Raw genomic sequence first — 22,390 nt, forward strand, 5'->3', positions numbered from 1 at the left:
TTTAATAGAAATAAACTTTCATTTTCAATATTTTATAACTATTTCATTTAAACACCTTTTAAAATATCCATTTATTTATCAAAACATAGTTTATTGTAATATTAATATTAATGGATATTTTTATCGTAAATGCCAAAACAACCTTAGATTATGACAGCAAAAATAAATTAAGCGACATAAATAGCTTAAATACTAAATATTTTTGTATTTTTTTCCATTATATATGTAAATGTCTAAAAATCATTAATGTATGTAAAATTTCAATTTTCTAGAACATTTCTTTTTAAAAATATTTAAAAAAAACCTTCTCCTGTAAAATGTGTTTTTTGTCGGTTGCGCTAAAATGGCGGTAAAGGCTCGATATCTTAATGGTGCTACATTTTTCTTATTTTCATAGACGCTTTGTGCTCGACATTCGAAAAATCTTTCGGAGTATAAAGTATGTTTGATTTACCAATAGTTTTTCACTATGATAAAATACCGTTATATATATTTATTTTAATTTTTTTAGGATAAACCTGAAACCTACAGTTATTATTTCCAATAGTCAACAATAACACGACATGACAACTAAGATTATACGTGATAAATTTATCTTATTGTATTACTCATAATATAACTGGAGAGCAGAATGAAAAACGTGTCGTACAAATTCATGATTATTTTCACCTATATGTTTTTCTCCATGTATATAAATCACTACACTAATTTATTAGCGTCATAATGGATGTAGTGATATGAGAGAAATACTCAGTTACAATAATAACCTTGTACCTCCACCTATTCTTAAAGAAATACATAACTAATAAGGTTAAAAAATATATAAAATAAATATTATTTAGCGCCATTGCAGGTCATACTGACATAGCCATAATGGCTGCGTTCCGATAATTGGTGATGCTACGCACAATGAAGTTCTCTGTACGCTGAACGCATTGCCAAAGATTATGTTATAAACAGAACTGGTAAAATTTATGTATTTTGTAAGATATATTCTTTGTTAATAAATATTAAACAAAACGAACCAAAAACTCTACAATTAGAGTAAGCTTTGCATGAAATGATGTCTTCCCAATTTACGGTTAATTTTTTATAATATGTGGAATATGTTCAGTAGGTATGTTATATATTTCATTTGATGATTATGTGTATATGAGAATAATTACTTCGTTAGTTTATTAATACACTGTCACGAGACATACAAACATATTAAGTTCAGTAAATTTAAAATCGTTTCTTTGGAGACAATGTAAAGGCGAGATGCACGAGAAAATAGCGATTTCATATTTTACAGCTCATAATTAACATTATATTATGACTCAATAATATCTTGCGTGATTGTAAATAATATTACAAACATTACCTATAGATGTAATAACTATATATTGCGACATGTGCACACAAAATATTCGTGACAATGGATAAATATGGAAAAGGGATTGACTCTACGGTAATTTAATAAATTTAAGCAGTTGTGCTCTTGTAATATTTTTCATTTTCATTTCATTTTAACTTGCTTTTCGCTATTTATGCTTAGATCTTTAAAATTACGGAACGAATTTTTACGTTGTTACTTCAAGAGGGGTAAGTATACATAATATAGTGTGTTAAGTTTTAGACAGCGCGAGCGAAGCGCTAGTACTCAATATATCCTTTAATATACCAAAGCAACCCCTACCTAATCTATGACGCTCCATATCACAACGACACCGGTTAGCGTCCGCCCGCTAAGCGGTACACAAACATGCGCGGGCGGCCCGCGCCGTGTGCGACGCAGGGCATCGCTCTAGTGGTGCTAAATGGACCAGTTTCTTAATGTAACGTAGATGGGACAATTTTGGATGTTACCTGGTGCTAGTCTATGTCGTGTTGAATGAATAGGAAATACCTACGATTGGTGTAGTTCATAATTCAGACGTTATTACGGATAAGTACATTGGGTTTGGCAATATTTGGTGTCTTACTTCCAGCTTTTTAATACTAAGGGGACTTACAATTAGTTTTATTAGTAGATGTATAAAAAATGATAAACATAAAATGATGCAAGTCTAATATTACACATTTTAATAATATCTAAGTATTGTTGCAAACTCAATTAAAGATAAGATTAATTATAGGTCAAATTTTGTCTACCCTAAAACGAAAAGAGGACACGCCAATCCTGGCCCAATGAACCGCATAAATCCCCAGTAATTAGTGACTGTAAATATATCAGTATTAACGATAAAGAGAATTGTGTTTGTGCCAAACGATCTTATTGTTAACCTAGGTCAAGATACGATCGGCCTGTTACGATATTTTCGTTCCTAATTAAATGATATTTAAACCTCTCCTGCTATATTTAATTGTATATAATTTATTATCAGGATATTCTAGAACAGTAAGTCGCTACACAAAATGGTTCCAGCCCACTTAAATTTATGAATTGTTTCTATATCTTATGACTTATCCATCACCGACAACATCAAATATTAATAAGCTTATAAGCTTTTCAAAATGTCAATAATTACAATTTAAATTATGTGCTTTAAGAATAACGCCTTTTGTAAGTACATGTGCAATGTGTAGCAGAGAGCACACAGTTGAAATATTAAGCACCTCTTTAAACTGAACTACATATTTAGTTTCATAACTCTTGACTAATTAGGCTCTAGCTTAATGCGCAAGAAGCATTATAATGCAAAGGTAACTTCAAAGGGCGGAATACCACGATTGTATATAGAAATTTGGTGAAGAACCGACTGCTTACATGCTCTACATACATGCACACCATTCCAAAACCACCACATAATATTAGGACGTTGAGTGAAATTGAAACATTCCTAAAAATTTTCTTTTCTACCTATTAGGGACACTACCATATGAACCTCTCGATGTTCGAACAAGCAATTACACTAGTGTAAATCTTCTATAATTTTGTCGTATATAAGCCACGAGCACACTACATCCGGGTTTGTCCGCAACCCATCCCGGACTTCCACAGATATAGAGCGTGTAATCCGTCTTACGCTCGCCTGTCCATCATTACACCGCTTCCTCACCCCGGTTAGCCGACTTTCACACCAGATGGTGCTTTGAAGAATAATTAATTGACATACAACTTATCACAGTTAATTTATTCGTCTGGATAGACACAGGTTTGTCACCGACTTGGCAGCTATCCACACATCTCTGCAACGCACTATTGTCAACCCAAACACTGGTGCATAAAGTTCATTTTCGATCTCAGTTCGAAGTGATAACATTTTCTTACTTCATTGAAACACTCCTGTCACTAAGATACACTTAAATTGAAGCCAAAATAAACCGAAACCGTTCAGTGACGTAATTCGTAACAGTACTCTTGAGCCGATATTTAATAATTATTTTAGCTAATATTAGTCGACTACAAAATTAGTCACTCTGAATACGATGACAATGTGCTAAAAGATATTTGAAATATATTTTTATGGTTATCGCACCAGCTAGATATGGTGATCATCCTCTGTGGTTTTACGATGCGTTCCATGTAATCTTTATTATTTGATAATTTATCACGCCATAAAACACATGTTTATTGTATTTTAAAAATATGTATAATATAAAAATTTACTCTTAGGTCCATAAATTTTATATAGACTCCTCAATATCGTTTTAAATTATATACTTAATGTTTTAAATGGAAAAGTTATGCTAAATATGCTAAAAATGTATAATAATTCGCAATTGCTTCAAACTATGGTGTGATTTTGATGATTTTACACTGAAAGGTATAGCTCAAATTTGAGCCTGAGTAAACAAAAAGGCTGAAACCTATACAAACAACTAGGTCGAAATTTACCAGTGCATTCGATCGGGCCTAATTTAAAGCCCTTCATTGTATTAAACCTTATTTGGGAATAACCTTACACAACAAAATTCTTAAGCAAGTTCCACTACTTCTTTTTTCTATAAATACACAAGTGTATAGATAACTACGTTTTTTCCTCAAACCACTTAACTAATCTCATTCATTTATAAACGTATAGCTTCTTAAGGAGCCTTTCAGCCATTTAATCTTGTATAAGTGTGAATAAAATTACCACCCTAGACGATGCGAAACGAGTTACGAAGAAATTTCCCGGCATTCGAGATAAATTGAACAGATCAGCATTTATTTATCCGACTACCATTAGTTAATAGACAAAATACATATTTTAACGTCAACTCTGTTCATTAATACGTGTTTAATCATATTTTTATCTAGTATCACATTGAAACTAAAAATAAAGATAATAATTACTTCGTGTGAAAAAATAACAAGGTAAAAGAGTATTGTCGGGAGGCATAGAAATTATTAAATATTTCTAATGAATTAATGAGTCTATAAAAATAGTCGACCTATTTCCACGCTTTTCTCTCTACTTACTGACTCTACTAATAATTCTACTTATACTTATTTTCTTGTGTGCGATAAACTGTTTGTTACGTAATTTATATATTTGAACTCATATTAATAGCGTGAATACATACAAAAACAGCTACAGTTTCTCAGAAATAGCTTGAAAATGGCATATGTGTTTAACCACATATATCGTAACTCTTAACTGTCATTGAGTTGCCATTGTCATGCCATTCTTGCTACGATTGACTCAACTAATGTAAGCGTCGGTAATGATTCGCCTGATCTTGTGAGATTTAAATCTTTGAACCTAGATTAACGATAGCAACACTGCTAGGTCAAGTAATTGTTGATTTTGCACTATTATACGAAATGTTTAAAAGTTAGGTTACCGAAAGGCAGTTTTCCTTTGTTACTCAGATGATAACGCTCTGGACTTATGATTTTACTATCAAAAATCAATTAGGAGTTTCATTCTATTTTAAATCAATTGTAGTTTAGATCTTTTTGAGTTCAGAAATTAACATATATTGCAAAAAAAGAAGAATGATTCATTTACCAGTTCATAATTGTTTTATATGGTACAAAATACATAATGATCAGTGAAATTATGTGTTTAACACTAAAGTTTGGATTGCCATAAGGAAAGAATATAGAGATAAATCTAGTTAATAAGTGTTTCAGTTATTTTCAAATATATATGAAAATAACTATACATTTTAAGTGTTTTACTTGATTTTTAAATAAATCAAAATCTATAAATGATTTTGAAAAATAAATATTAAACGTTAAATAATTTTAACAAGAACATAAACTCAAAATTGCCGTGTGAAACGATCTAAAGTGTAGATAAATACGCGGACCATTTTTGGCAAATCTTTCAATCAGTGAGGCGCTAGATTCCTATGAAATATTAACAAGAACATTGAGGTCTTGTTATTCTGTAAGCATTGGGTAAATATTTGTACAACTAATAATATATACCAAAATGTTGTTATATTACCTAAGGGTTGGGCTATTTCTGCACAAACATACATGTACTTACTGATGTACATATAAACAAAATTAGATAATGTTTAGGGAAGATTGTTTGGATACATTCACAGATTAGGACTGCTTCATAAGTGAAAATCTTCTTTCACTTGGACTTTACTGCTATTTAATTAAGCATTAAGTATTTTTAATGATATTAAAATAATTTAAATGACAGTAAGGCGACGATTTTGGTATCTTTGAATCTTGCCAAAGAAGTTTCACTTTTGACACGTGTGCTCGGCACACACGTTCTTTTTTAAAGGTTTTTTGAAGCCTTAACCACAAGCTCAGTAACCATTAATGAAAGCCCGTAAACACTGAAAGTATGATGTTGATAAAATCATTTCCTACGCTTGCAATCGCGCGGCTTGCTCGTAAATCAGACGCATCTTGACTTTTACTGTTGTAGTAAAACAACGTTACCACTAGTTGTTTATATTAATTAAATTCTTGATTGAAAACTCTTTCCTGTAAACTTCATGGTTTTGCAATGAGTAAGAAGGCCCGAAACCGGGTTCATTGTTGCAAATTCCTTGTTTTATGGCTTTATTTGTATAAAAGTTACTATAAAAGATATTGTTTAATATAAATATTTGTAGAATTCTTGTAGGTTAGTTTTTTGTGGTGTAAATAAGTGGTATGTTTATACACGATTTTGTAAACTGATTTCCAAAAATTGCGTTTATGGTAAGTAAAAGAGGACATAAAATCATCATTAGGCAAACTGTATGAAAAATATTTTAGTGTGCTATTTGGAGTCAATTAATAATATTCGTCTTCTTGTTATCAGTTGTACTAAAACTTTTCGTCATTTATAATAATTTAAATAAACGTTATTTTCCAGAAACTCTTATTATTGAATGATCAGCTGTTAATACATCCAAATTTCGTCTCACAGCCCTGTACCTTATACCTCAACCTTAAAAATATTCAATAAATATTCCAATCATCTATCAATATCAAACATAATAAAAATCGTAATTGATCATAAAAAAAAACAAGTACGGCTTTCGCTTTCGACAATTTTAATTAAAATAAGTCGTCCGCCCGCACACAGAGCGACTGTTATCAGACTTTCCTCATTAATTGCGCAATGTATCAAGCACATAAATAAATGTCATAATTCGGATCAAGTTGTCAATGCTGTGGACGTTATTTGACGATTTTTATAAATAACCCTACTGGAATTAGTATTCGAATACAAAGCATAATACATAAGAATTAAAATAATTAATGCACTACATACATATAATACGAGTCAAAATATTAAAAAAAATTATGATTATAAGCAAAATCTTATTTTTGAAGTGAAACTTCTTTAGGCGCGTTAAGAGTAAATTTTCAAGGTCGCGTCATGGCAATACCGCCACGTCATGACGTTATAAAGCGACGATTTTGGTATCTTTGAATCTTGCCGAAGAAGTTTCACTTTATACAAGTAGGTATGCTCGGCACACACGCTTTTTTACTTTTGTAGAACATAAAAAGTGGTAAACAGTGCACATCTGAAAATAAGCGGAAAAGATAACCAGTCCGCTTATCGATCAAATAACGATTCTATTCTTACACACTGTTATTATCGAATCGTTAGTCTTAAAACGAATGTAAAACAATCGATCAGTATCGAGACCCGGTTCTCGGTAAAGTCTTCAGACGTGTCTAAATTTATTCGAACTAGCTTTGCACTCTGCTTCTCTGACAATGAACTCTTATCGAGTAAACAGTCGATCCGTCAGCGCGTCCTGGCGCACATCTCTCACCAATCGAGTCGGATCGTAAATCGATATTTACCGGCGAGAAGCACATCACTAGTTGTAGTAAAAGTCGACTTTTACGACTGTTTCTGTAATTATGTAACGTAACGATTTTGAAATTGATCATAGATTTTTGTTTGAAGATGTTTTACATTGCATAGCACTTAAAATGATCGTGTTTATAGAGTACGCCCTGTAAATTTCCGTTCAGTTAAAAGCGCAAACATGTTGCATGATGTAAAGAATCTTATTCTGTAAGAAATATCTCAATTTTATTTAATTAAATTTATCAAACAGAAATGGAAAGCTTTAGTGGGGAAACTTTTAAAGCGCGTAATGCTCTACGAAGGAAACTCTACAAAGCTCTGTAAAACAGTATAAGATTGATAAATCCTTCATAAAATGTGTATATGTATAATACATAGTTACTAAAAACACAATTATTCTAACCTTCCAGAAGAACAATCAAACAGAATACACATAACTCCAAATCACTCTCCTTACAGTAAATCAAACAAAATATATTTTTCATTGAGAAAATAAAATAAAACTCTACACTACTTGCTCATACAAAAAAATCAAGGCGATATGATACTTGGTACGACAAAGCAATTGAGCTAATAAGCGTCGCTTAAAATTGTTTTCCTATAACTCCATCTGCATCTCATCGGATTGAGACGACGTGTGATGTAAACAGGCTAAAATAAACTTCATTCACAAGTTAGACGTAGTGATTGAGTAACAAACATGCATGATAACAGATTGTGACGCGCGGGAAGTTTGCGAAATTTTTAGGTTATGTGTGTAATAGTTTGTTTATTTTGGTACATGGTGTTTTGTGAGTATTTAGTAACTATTGTAAAAAGTGCATTGTTATTTATATGTAAATAACGTTCCTGTGAATTTTAATTTCACAAATTAAACAGTTTAAAACTGTTTAAATATTGTAAACAAAAAAGTATCTACATAAATACGTAGCAAAATATAATAAATGCTATTTTGATTTTGAAGTCAAGCAGCAAACAGATTGGTGACTAAATGTTCAATATACATCCAAAATTGCCTCAGCAGTAGGAACTCCTACATAGAATATAATACTAATTATATACAACTAGGTTATTAATCATAGCATGGTAATTAATATAAAATATTATCTAATAATTTGTCTTCATATTGACCAAGCCATTCAGCAAATAAAATGCCATAAAACAATACAAAACACCAATAAAAATGATTGTCATTTTATTCAATATCAAAAACAACTCGTACATAATAGCCTCATGTTTTTTACCTCCCACGGCTACGTGGGTGAAAACTATTGACTAATATCTATTCAAACGCAATTAACAGATGCAATAACTAAAATATTATGTCTTAATTACCCAACATTTTTAAGAAGTATCAGATAGGAAATGGGTTTTGTTAATAATTTTGTCGTGTCTAGCTGCGACTGTTGTGCGTAGGATATTTGGAAAAAGTAGATTTTTACGTTTTTTAAATAAACGTAGAACTTAAGGAGACATATACGTAGGTGATAATATTCGTATTCAATTAAATGTGTGTGGATGTTACATTAACTAATATTAATAGTTAAAGTAAATAAAAAAAGTCATTAAAGTAGTGATTATCCTCTATGAATAGGTCATACAAAAAAATAAATAATAGATTTCTCTTAATATACAAATAACTATGATAATAATAATAATAAACACTTTATTGCACACACAAAACAAAATACAAACAAAGTAATATAGAGCGCTACAAAAAGGCGGCCTTATCGCTAAGAAGCGATATCTTCCAGGCAACCTTAGGAAATAGGAAAAGTTTGAATAAAAATAAACAATAGGATAGTAGAAGGAGCATAGCGAAACATTAAAAAAGGTGCAAATAGATACATATACATACATACAAATATTAAAATATACATAGCAAATAAAGTAAAAGAACAGGATAAGAGTAAGTAAGATAGATAAGAAAGGATGAAACATTTAAACGTTAGTTGTGTAGATAACGCTGTTTGACCAGATACTTAAAAGAACTTATAGATTGAGCTTTCCTGATGTTTAACGGTGTATGATGTATATAACACCACTAACATGTTATTTATCATCATTCATCAATATTCAGTATTAGTTATTATAAACGCACAATGCAAAAACACCCACAGATCCATGTTTCAATTCCAGTCAAAAGCACTGCCTTGAATAATTCAACCAAGTCAACATTAACAAGCTATTAGATAATTTAATGAATTATAATAAAAACGCAGTCTATACATTACAAATTACTTAAAATTACAAAGAAGATTCACGGAGGAGGAAAAAAGCGTTCATGAAAAATATTAAAACATTAAAGTCAATCATAATTCATAGTCACAACAGTTTAAAACCTCGCTTTATTTACAGAAAACAATCTAGATACACACTCACACACACACACCATACACATACGCACGCACAAATACATCTTTCAAAGCTCAACTATCTTAACAATGTCATTCGTTCCAGGGCGTCTGGCAGCGCAGTAATCCTAGACCCTCGAATGGTCTGCAAGAAGAACCGGCGCACCCGAGGCCGTCTGGCGCAAATCTGCAGGAACGAGACTGGTCTGCTGAAGGAGATCACACGAGGCGTGACCCTCGGGGCTACGGAGTGCGGGCACCAGTTCAGAAATAGACGTTGGAATTGTACTACACAAAGGCGCAGTATGCGGAAAATATTAATGAGAGGTTAGATTTTATACATAGTATTATATTATCTTTGTAATAAAGAAACATTGAATATCGATACTGTTTTTAAACTGGCGATAGGAACTCTTTGGTCGTCTCCTTGGTATAGTTGTAAGTAGAGAGGAACAACCAAGAAGCTATAAGTTTGATCTTTAGAGGAAACTCACACACTCATCGATATTTAGTATGTATAAAGAAAAATGATGAAAATTTATTTGATTTCACTTTTAATTCACACACATAAACTCTTTTAAAATTAAATAACTAATACCATTTATGTCCAAAGTTCATATTATACGCAGCACCATAATAGAATAAAAATGTAGACGCTTCTTAAAAAATATCAACTCACAAAAAACTGCTATATAAAACTAATTAGTACACTTCGCCTTTACGTAATAATGTATCATGATACTTTGCCACTAATAACATTTTATTGAAAGACGAAAATAAAAAGAAACATCAATAGATTTATCGGTACGATGCGATGAGTTCATCAGCATTTAAGATATTGTAAAATTTGGGCGAGGATCGCTACCTGCCACCTTTATTAGTCGATGGACAAAAGAATGCAAAATGTGTTAAATCTAAAAGCTATCTCTGGCTAATTCGATTAGTCCTAAAGAGTTGATTTTATGCGCCCGCTCGTATATCTAATGCGCTGAGATATCGCTATTTATGCCTGTCTGACGATTTCCAAATCGATACCCCATTAATGACTTTTGATTGTTTCGTTTTATTGATGATTTAATCACTACATAATATAGATTTATATTTTTTATGAATATGATGACGTATTTTTTGCTCCAAAAATATGTGTTAGTTTCGTTGTTTTTTCATTAATATGCAAACTTTTTGCAGGATAATTAACTCTACGTGCATTCGCGTGATTCATTAGTGTAAATTAAGTGGTATTTGTCACAAATTCGCCAGACACGAGAAATATTTATAAACCTGAATAAATTAATATTTTTTTCTCGTGTTTGTTACTGTTCACTTTTTGACCCAGAAGTCGAGAAATGAAAACAAATAATGTTAATCCGAATATATTTATTGTGAGATGAGTCGTTGGAAATGTCAACGCGTTTTTATTGTTTTTTGGGTATCGAACGTTTTGTTAATGTAAAATACATTAATTAAATGTTTTATTGTTTGGAACGATAGCTTAATTCGTTGCTTTATTTATTCGTTTTTGATATTTATATGAAATAAGAACTGAATTACTGTTTTATCTGGTTATTTATCATTATGCGATTTGCAATTATGGTCTAACGTTTTTTGCTGCAATAATTTATCATTTAGTCTTTAGACTACTTTAAATGTATTTTATTTTTGCTTGTTTATTGCACCCAATGTTTTTACGAGACTGGTCAAGTTTCCATATGTTTCAATTTGAATTACAGAATTTATTAAGCAGAGCTTGTATTTGGAGTAACAGTTTTACAATTATTAATAAAAAGTTTTAAATCTTTTTAGGATTGTTATATTATACTGCATTGATTTGATAATAAATATCATTCTTTTCTTTTCGTAATAAAATTTGAGATACATGATATTCATGTTTTAATAATTGATTATCCCGTCTAGTTTTGAATTGGAAGCCTCACTGCGCGAATGAAACTGTTTATTTTGTATTTAAAATATAACACAAAACCCTTCATCATAATAGTCATAATCAGTATTGACTTGGATTGACGAACATCAAGTCTTATAATAAATAGGTCCTCATGTCCTAAAACGCTATAAACTTTCCTAGTATGTAGTTAATTAATTTATGTAACAAGTCAATAACTGCGTTAAAAACAACCGACTTCAAACTTGCACTTGCAACATTTACAAATACAGACAAAAATGCTCATAAAATAAAAACTACTGGGCCTATCCGAATAAAATTTTTATGGGACCAATTCGACACCATCCCGCATCGAACAAAGAATCACGTAAATCCGTTCAGAAACCACGGAGTAATCGGTGTACATACATAAAAAAAAAAAAAAAAAACATACCGGCCGAATTGATAACCTCCTCCTTTTTTTGAAGTCGGTTAAAAAATATACCTACCCTGTATATCAATGGGAAAATTTCACTTCAAATAGAATAAGACACGAGTGTTTTATAGTAAGGTGGTATAGCAACAAATTAGGTTAAAAGCTTATAAATTGCTGCCAACAGCTTTGGGTGGCGGGCTTCGGGATACAAAACTGAATTAGTCCCGGTTTTTTATCACACGCTGATGGGGACAGTATTATATACAGGCTGATGTTTTTTTATTCAATTATTTTTATGATGAAATTTATAAATGATGTAGGTATCTACTAAATCTAATGATACGACTACCTATTCGATTATTTTACAGTAATAGTCATAGGTTAAATTAAATTTATTTTGGTATATTTACTTGTTCATACTTCAAACAAATCAAAAAATTACTATTTAAATTATAAGCACACATTATAAACACAAAATATTCGTATTTCAGTTTTTTTCTTTTTTAATTTGACCAAAGTTTAAAGCTTCTTTAGTTTTTTAATGTACAAAACTCAAATAGTAAACAAATGCCTCGCAACTAAATAGATTAACAAATAACCTCAATACAGTGCGAATAATTTCAACTTTATTCGATATATTTTATATTGGAAGATTACCTTTAAGAAGATATATATATCGTATATTATCTTATTGACTGTATTTTGCTGAATCTTTTTGAGTTTGTTTCAGTTTATGTACGATTGCTTTGAACAATTAAGAGTTATTGAAACACAACAAAATGAATTGTAATATTTTTAATAATCTAATTATCTAAGTATACTTATTAATGAATTTTATCTTTAAAACTTCATAAATCATTTCCTTACAAATTAAAGCAACCTGTATAATCAGTGACGGGGAAAAAAATCGTTAATTGGTCCCTTTCATTAGTAACTCCGTGCATTCCTCACTTCGTTCTTTTTTCTGTGTCAAAATGTTATCAATGTATAAGGATTTCATTTTTACTTAAACAACCTTATCACTTCACTTACTGTCGAGTGACCACCGAGCGTAAGTAATATATAGGTACTTAATTATAATATTTCATTTTAATACTTATAATCCTGTTATCTTCAAGAAATCTACATATTATATAAATGTATGTTTAGGTATGGGGATATTGTGAGCTATATTTAGTGTGTTTATAATTCATGACATTTTTAATCGTGCTTGTAAGACGATTTAATTTTGATTTCATTTTTTATTATTTACATATTTTTTACAATTACTTATTGAACTGAATTAATTAATTAGTGAATTTTAATGTCATAAAAATCAGAAAGTATAAAAGTTATGTACCTACCTGCTTTGTATTAAGAAAATTTATTCCGTTGTATAATTTACATTAAATATATTTTTATAACGATTAACTAAAAGTGGGTTGTAGGTAATTTTAATTTTATTTCCTTTATATAAACCTGAAATATATTAAGGATTCGTTAATTTTTCACATTAGTTTCTTATAAAATTGTCTATCGATAGGTATGTCTGTAGGTATAATTAAACAAATTAGTTCATTAAAGACGAAAAAAATATGATTTTCACACATACACACACACACCTTTACTTGTATATAATTTCGGGTTCTTCATTAAAGCACAATTGATAGTGATTTTTAGATTTTTTTGTCTGTCTGTGCGTTGGTTCGCGCTAGTCTAGAAAACGCGGAAATCTTTACTAAGCAGAACCGGGAAGGAATTCTATCTTAGAGGAGGTATTTTAAAATATCTAGAACAATATCGACACTTACATATTTGACACAATTGAGTAAATTTAAAACTGTCTATAACTATGCGTTAATTAATCGAACACTTAACGTGGTTTATTAAACTTAATTTCACATCTCACGATAACATAAATCAACCAGCAGTAAATAAATACAAACCCACTGAATTTACTAGTTTGTCGGGAATTTAGAATCGTAAAAGTGAATAAAAACAAAACACGTACACCAAACCCCGTGGTATACGTCAGTACTAGGATATCAAATCGTAAATCCCCGACACGTTATCTGGCTAGAGCCGCAGCGACCAATTTCGAGTTATACAAAACAGCCTAATTAAGCTATAAACAATCCCGCAACACGGTCTCCCAAAATATTGGGATCGCGTACTAATCTCGGGGAACCATTAAGTGTCGACAGGTTGGAAGGAGCAGCGGGATCACATAAAGATACCACGCGATAACCCGACTACTGCCCGTACGGACCTCACACGTACCCGCACAGCGAGCCATAAATACCCAGGAATGGCTTCATATCAACAAAAAACTCGGCGATAAATTTGGCGCCCTAAACACGTAAATGTTCTTAATTATAGTGTAATATCCGGAGTATTTTTGTTATATCTAATCTGTTCACTCGTATGGTCGCTCCCATGCAGCCTCCACGCGGATAATGGTCTTAATTTCGATATTGATTACTAATTCGGCTTTCGATTCGATGCATTCAATACTTTTTTAAATGTTGATTACAATAAGCGAATGGAAACTTGATACTTCGGTTTTTATACGAGATAAGGTATTTCTCGAAATTAATAAAAAAGTTTAATGCTCAATCGTTGCTTTTAAATATAAATTAGTTCGTACGATTGAAAAGTATTAAAATAAAAATGTTGATTGTTATAACGCAACAGTTTTATTGACTCGAAGCTAAAATTATAAGTGCCGAAATCAGTAAGACCGATTTGATTGAAAATCACCAAATGTATTTTAAATAAATGTTTATAAGTACTCGATATAACTCATGTCAGCTCTTTGGCTCATGCTGCAATAAACAATAGCTCCACTGGGCTATTTGAAATTCAAACATCAACGAACGTAATCGACGTCTCAAGCACGAAATTGTTAGTAGATGCTATATCTCACAAGCATCACGTAGAGAATCCACAAGACAAGTATTCGAGATTCCACGTCTCTTTCAAACCTATATTAGAGCATACGTCCCTTTCACCCGCGACTGAATACTGGATTATTCCACTTTATTTTTTGTATTTTCTTTGGACAAACGGCCGTCCGTCTGTCAGCCGTGACAGCCGCGCGCGCTGGCGACAATCCGCACTTGTCAACGTCGCCTCAGCCAACGCCAAATTAAAGAAAATGCCTTCACTATGGCAAAATAGCGTGAGATCAAGATTACTTTTTATGAACCACTCTTTAACGCATAATAATAAAATTAAAACCGAAGCGTAAGGAATTTTATTTATCGTTCGCTTCGTGACGATAATGGTGTCGAGGTTTATGTCTGCGCTAAAACACGCTCATTACTTCAAAAAGCTATTTATATGTATTAAATAAGACGTGTCGCTGAATATCCGTAACCATAATTTAATGCCATGTGACGCAACCTCGAACGCGCATGTCCTTCGAAGGTTAATGTTTAACTAGGAAAAGGAAGATAACTGGACAAACCACTCGTAGCGGAGACACAGCGTCGCGTCGTCTCGGGATGCACGCTTTAACAGAGCTAATTATTCCTATTAAGCGAGCACAATCCATTCAAATTAGCCATCGGACGTACGTTGAATAAAGTATTCGCGTTTTGTGTGCGGCTGAATGACGGTGCTCCTTCCGGTGGGTGGTTGCTGTCACAACACGCAATGCGCGTCGCGGACGCACCGCACCGCATAATGAGACGTTTACTCGCATTAGCTAAAGAAATTGACAAGTGAACAATAGCGGGCCGAGGGGAAAAAGGAACGCGAAAACTGCAGAAAGAGCCGGACAGTGTCGTATCGTATTACTCGACGTAAAATATCTGGGGGAAAGGAATGAGAAACGATCGTTCAATTTAAATACGGGTGGAAGACGGGAGCGCGTGCGATCGGTAGCGTGAGAATTCGCTTTATTCGGCGACAGCGGGGCCCGTCGTAGAGCCTCTATGGGACGTCGATAAATCAAGAGCACGTTGCGACTGCGGCGCTCGTATATCGGCCAGAGGAGCCCACAATGGGTGCGCACTGACAAGCTGACACTGACGCAATTGCGCGCCGTCCCCCATCCACCATGTCACCCGACAGTCGAAACGCGCACCCCCTCCACCCCGGCCCTGTATTTATTGCGCTAAATATTTGAATTAATCAGATGAGATAAAATGCTCGTGTTCGTTCAAACATTCCGATGCGGTCGCTGTGACAACTCGATGTATTGTCCCGGTATTAAACTGATCCTCTTTAAAGAAGTCATCTGTTCTCTTTTTATAGTGTTACGCTTGGATAATTTAAGTCGTTATATTTGACGATTTATGTGGCATAAATAAGCTTAAGAGCGTGTCATAAATGTGTAATCTTAATTCAATTTCAAAGGGGAAAGTATTAAAATTGTTTCTTGTGTTTGGACAGAGACGGTGGAGGCTTCGCTGTGGCCATGGCGCGTTGTCGTCTCATTTATATGTCGCGGTAAAAACTAGTATGATAATTTTATGAAGGTAAAGTTCCACAAACGCGTAGGTAGTGCAGCATACATGTTTTATGACAGCGGTTTTGCGCGACACCCGATACGCGACGCTCTTCTCGGTCTAGGAAACATCACCCATGTTTCACTCTTCGCAACTTATGGGGTTGAAGTATTACGTGCAGGAATTTAGAGTTTATACCCGTTTAACTATAAAAAAATATTACTTACTTTATAGTAATAGCTCGGACTGAATACCTATCTAGGAAGCATCGTTAATTCACCAGAGGCCATTGCTATTGATATTTTCCTTAAGCGTATCTTCAATAAGATTAATTGTATTTATATTTTTAAATTACAAAAGTATTCCATTTACTACGGTTCGTATATCACACGCTAAACATAAACCATGTTAAAGTTTAATCGATCAATACTTGAAATTCGAGTCCATACATACCGTAGACTATTTCATGAATTTCCACAAGAAATAAAAGTAATCCAAAAGAACAGTGACAACATTCAATGCCAAGTGAACCGAGCCAAAACGGAGCTTATTATGAATACAATATATCAGTTATTAACCGGAATTACAATAAAATAAACTGAAAGTTGTTAACGACAAAGGGCAGAAGTGTCGCTTGATGTCCATATCAAATCTAAAATTCCTACGGGGGTGTGCGTGAATGCTCAATTTAAAGTTGCCACAGACAAACACGATCATTATCTGAGAGCGGGTTTCAGTTATCACTATCTAGCGGGTACGTCCGCTTGGCTTGTGGGCCAAGTGTGAGCTTATAGCGATTTATTTATTTAGTATGACATTTCAATTTTTTTATTTACCTCCTAGCTTCCTATTACTTGATAGACTAATTATAAATTCTCGCCTTTAATCTATTTAATATACCTATTCGCTACTTGAACTCTGTGACTTCTAACGTGAAAACATAAGAAACGTTTACAAAAATGTAACTGAACATTATTGAAAATTGTCCGTTGGATATTTAATTTTCGTGATGTTAAGTTACGAAATAGATGAAATAAATGAAGCTTTTCATATTATGTTCATATATGAGGATGCGGAATTTCAGCAGCACATCTTAATTTATAATTCGCCTGTATGCAGGAATATCTTACTTAAACTCTACGCTTCAGATTAACCCTTCTTGCTAACATTTCTGCCTTTCACCGCATCGTTATAAATAAAATTAAAATTGCAAAATCCCAGCAATTTCACATATGGCCTGCGAAAGATCATCTCGGTCGCCGCGAGTCTTATCTACACAATTTGACGTACACAGAGGTATTCGCTCTCCGCTTATATCAATATAATTTATATCGCTATTGCAATTGATTAATGTTGTAATTGGACCTTTTTAAATACGATCATTAAAGCCCTGAAACTTGTAACGGGTTATTAAGGGTAATTACATGTGATTCATACTGCGTGTCGGCGGGAAAAAAGTTTGGGCTGCCGTCATCGACGGACAAATCAAAATTTATCCGAGAGGAAACTGTCGCGAGACCTAAATCTTTGTTTTTAGCGTCCATTTATACTGATTGCAGCTACTATCGCGGATGTTGTTTTTGAAATTATTTCGCTGATGTCCTTTAAATTTATCAGACCCCTAATGATTGTGAAAGGGTATCAAACAATGCGGGTTTTTATTAATCCATGGTAGGTATGTTTTTGCAAGTCATTTGCGAATTTGGAATTATGATCGGATTTGGAATGTGATTTACAAATTGTTCTCCATATTTAGTTTCGACAATGTTTAGCTTAATAAATGATATTTATTGGTATTGAAAGGTAAGGATACTTGTAATTAAATTATAAAATCAATTATTAGAATTTCTTAATTCATTCACAAGTAGTTACTTTATTTAGTTATTTAAGTATAATATATCACACAGGTACTAAAGTTCTCTCTCACTCTCTAACATCTGTATCAGGAAATGTCCAAATGCTTCTATTATCATTTCCTTCAGGGTTTATGGCAAACTGATATTTAGAAAATAGACCATACCTTTAAAATAAATTTATGTAATTTACATTTTACCATACAATATCATTATAAACATTATCACTCGTCTTCATCATCTGGATCTTGAAAGAATTTCAACTCGTGCGGTGAAGGAGGACCCCTTTCATCAAATATTGACATGTACAGAACAACTCCGAAAGTAAAATAGTGGAATATCATCACTGGATCCATGTTGTATAATATAATTTAAACTCACATTTTATCAAGCTTTTTCTGGTTAGTAAATATTATCGATGTTTATTTTTGGGTGTAATGACAATTGTAATCAAAATGTTGGTCAAGGAGTATCGATATGCATTGTCAACTTTTGCTTAGGTGTATAATTTGTACTTTCGTTGTAATTTAATGTTTTCTTGAAAATTTCATTATTTTCACAGCAGAATAAAAACTTTCATTTCATTAATTATAAAAATAGGTACCTACTCTTAAAAAATTGATGTATAACCATTATTTTATCGAAATAATTTCAGTGTAAACTCTGGTAACAATTATTATGTATGAACAAGCACATGTCTTTTAAAGTATAATTTTACAATACACGTACAAAAAGCCGCCTCAGCACGTGCCCTGATCGACAGCATGTCACGGCTGGAACGACTCCAAGTATTTTGACGCTACAAAAACCGATATTATGGAAGCCGTATAGCCCGCAAGTGTGAATCAATTCGAACCATTGATTATTGATCGATTTAAAATTTCGCTGAATTATTCAGACGGACACGAATAGCGGCATTCCGCGCGCTCGTGTCGCCCGCAAAAAGCAATGTCGTAAACAGCCAAATATTGAAGACGGACGTCGTGGGAGTGTCTCAGGGCACCGCATACTCGACGAGCGGAGACGATAGAAAAAACTTAGCGTTTGGTGATGAGAATGTCATGTCCCTCGTTCCCAACGACATATTTGTGAGTCGGGGTCGAGTTTTGCGATAATTACAGTGCATAACACGGGAGGCTCGCGGGGAATGCTCCGCTCTGAGCTCACCGCCACAGATTTATAATGACGGTCGAGTGTCGCGACCGCGCTGTCCTATTGACAGCGAATCGCACTGAGCGTAAAAAATACAATGACGCCTCCTGCTGGAACAGGAATTTCATAAAGTGAATCAGCTATTGCCCACAGTCTATATAAATTATTAAGCGCTGCTCAATTAAAGCAACTCGAATACTTTTTAGATGGCAAAAATGTAATATCAGATTTTTTTGTTTTATATTAAAACACTGTCGTCTTCTAGTGTTGTAAAAAATCCACATTGCTTAACGAGCGTATAATACCAAATAAAAAGAAGAGTAACATGTAAATTGTTAACGTTAACTTCTTGAAATTCCCTAAAACTTGTCGGCCACGGGCCGGGCATCCGCGCCATTCCCGTTCCCATCGTCCCCCCTCAACTTTTTCCACCATCCAAATGTCTAGCGAGATATTTCGAAATTGACATTCCTTTCATAATTCCAGCGGAGGACGCATCCTTGACGATGCCGGGCGAAATTTAATCGAAGATAAAAATACCCATGAAATATCGCAGACTACAGCGGTAAGCGCTGTAATTACTGCTTGAATTCTGCGTCTGATGGGTGTGCACTCTCGCTTTTTTGTCGCACGTCAATTATATAAATTGTTTGTGCAATAAATTTCTCTGTATCTTGGGGACGGATGGTGGAATGCGAGGATACGAGGCCTCGAGTATATGAGGCCCAATTAGCATGGCATCGATAGGCGCAGGCGATGCCGATCTGCTGTCAACTGTAGCATTGCGTAAACCCGTAGTTATCTAATCTCAATTTAATGAACACTCCAACGGTTGAGCCCTAAGATAGGTTTAAAATTTTGTTTATTACTTCCATTTGTTAATAAATGTAACGACGCCTATGCGTGTCATTTCTATTTTATGATATTGAATTGGGAATAGATTTTCTTTTTTACATTTTTTTACATTTTCTTGTCTCGTATGTGAACTGAAATGTGAACACAATTTTTAATATTTGTTTCTTCTTCTTTTTTTGAGCAACAATGAATCAGCCTACATCGGTATACATTGTTTCCACAATAGATACCTACAGTTAATTATTGCGCATATAGAAGAAAGTCCAAGAAGCAATGTTTATTACTTTCGTGTGTACCCGTGGGCACGTATGTGGGCACGTATTCCATTATTATTTAAAAATATTTTTTATTCCCAAAATATTGGGTAGTTAGTTACCATAATCGAAAAAAATAAAAAGTTGGGCATCTCCAAAAAACGCAAATTCACGTAAATTGTCTTGACAGTAGGTAATCAATTAAAAAAATGGTCCAGGTCCAATCTCCGTCTAGTCAGTTAATCTTTATAACCGCGATAGTACAGAATTAAGAACCGCAAACACGATTTTAAATGGTTAGTCATGGTAAATTATGTGGTAACGACCGTTCGAATACAGAATTGTGAGCGAAATACATTAATAGAACAATTTGTAGATTTTTTTGGATTACTAATGACCATATTGTATTTTTGGAATTTAACTTATATTGAATAGGTTATTATATGTATATTATTACCTTATAATATGTTATCTTCAATTGTTTCTTTAAGATCGGCTGTCCACAAAGACTAGAAATAGAAAAGTAGTCTAGTAATATAAAATACTTAATTCACACTTCTTTACACCAATGAATACTAGATAGTATATGCACCGTTTGTTTGATGAATATCGAGATCTCAGTTTGTCTTCGCTAAACTGTTTTTAACTAAACGATTTATTCATTATTATCATTAATTAGTCCATATTTCGTATCCAGTCTTGCTAAAAATGTATTCTCATACAGTTTCATGTCAAATGATCCTTACTCTCTAGTAGTGTAACTAACGAACCGTGTAACATGTTCAAATATTTTATGTATCGAACTGCAATTCGTCAAGCCCATCTCTATTTATTACTATGGCCGTGTGAATATTGATTTTTGGGTCAACAACTTCACATTGTAATGTTATGTTAGTATTCATTTAAAACCTAAGTTAGGTACCGTAACGAATCTGCCAAAGTAACACTAAACTTTATTTTAGTGAACGACAATGGTTATATTTAATTGTGGTTCCATTGTTTCTTGAGTGTGAATTTTAAATAACTATAATATTTCTCCTTACTTTGTAGTCCAATAGTATGCTATAGAAATATCATGTACATTCAATTTCATAGAATATAGGTCTAACAGAACACTATTGGGGTTAAAATTGAAACGAATTATTAGGAATACCTAGTAATAATTCGTTTCAATTTTGTCGCACAGTTTCTATTCTGAAACTAATATTAGGTATGTAGTCTTAATACAGGTTATAAATATTTTTTTTTTTTAATATTTGAGGTATAAAAATTTTTGAAAAAATATTCAAGGGAGAGAAAACTCTACCTACTACCTAAATAAATTACAACATTCTAAATACTAGGGATTATTTTAAGTAATATGTTGTAAACAACTATGTTTATAAAAAAATGGAAATCTGACTAATATTTTTTGTTACAGACACCAGGGAGACCGGGTTCGTGAATGCCATCACAGCTGCCGGTGTCACCTATGCTATCACCAGAGCGTGCACGGCGGGATCACTGCTCGAATGCTCGTGTGAAAAGGTGAACAATATATCCACGAAGATAATTATTATCTATCTTATCTGTCTATCTTATCTGACTCCCTCTTAGCTATCACCACTGATTCCCTATTATGTTTAGAGCATTAGAAGTGGCAGTAATTATAATTTATAACAAATCGAATGTTCCCATAAACAGGAAGTACCAAAGCCTCGTCGTGGACGCGTAGCAACGATACCCCTCCCACCTGCGCCAGCGCAAACAGACCGGTGGCAGTGGGGCGGCTGCAGTGACAATGTTCGCTTCGGTCTACAAAAGTCCAGGGAATTCATGGACAGCAGATATAGAAAACGAAGCGATATCAAAACGCTTATAAAGCTCCATAATCACAACGCTGGGAGGTTGGTTAGTAAGAATTTTGTTAATTTGTTTCTCGATGTCGTTTTAACTGTAGCAGAAATTATGAATGATGACGGTAATGCACACAAATAAA

General features: G+C 33.2%; 1 protein-coding gene across 1 annotated transcript in view; it reads left to right on the forward strand.

Moving 5' to 3' along the window:
• The window catches only part of Wnt6 (Wnt oncogene analog 6), a 34,609-nt gene that overhangs the window by 11,217 nt on the left and 1,002 nt on the right, over positions 1 to 22,390 (forward strand). Inside the window, exons 2-4 of the mRNA XM_090108214.1 lie at positions 9,657 to 9,877; positions 21,833 to 21,939; positions 22,096 to 22,302. Coding sequence (XP_089964340.1) covers positions 9,657 to 9,877; positions 21,833 to 21,939; positions 22,096 to 22,302 — 535 coding nt within the window. The remainder of the gene's footprint in view (positions 1 to 9,656; positions 9,878 to 21,832; positions 21,940 to 22,095; positions 22,303 to 22,390) is intronic.

This window comes from Colias eurytheme, chromosome 2, assembly GCF_061535395.1.
Source record: "Colias eurytheme isolate Ceu_HAF_F1 chromosome 2, ilColEury1 Martin Lab GWU primary, whole genome shotgun sequence".
Classification (NCBI taxonomy): Eukaryota; Metazoa; Arthropoda; class Insecta; order Lepidoptera; family Pieridae; genus Colias; species Colias eurytheme.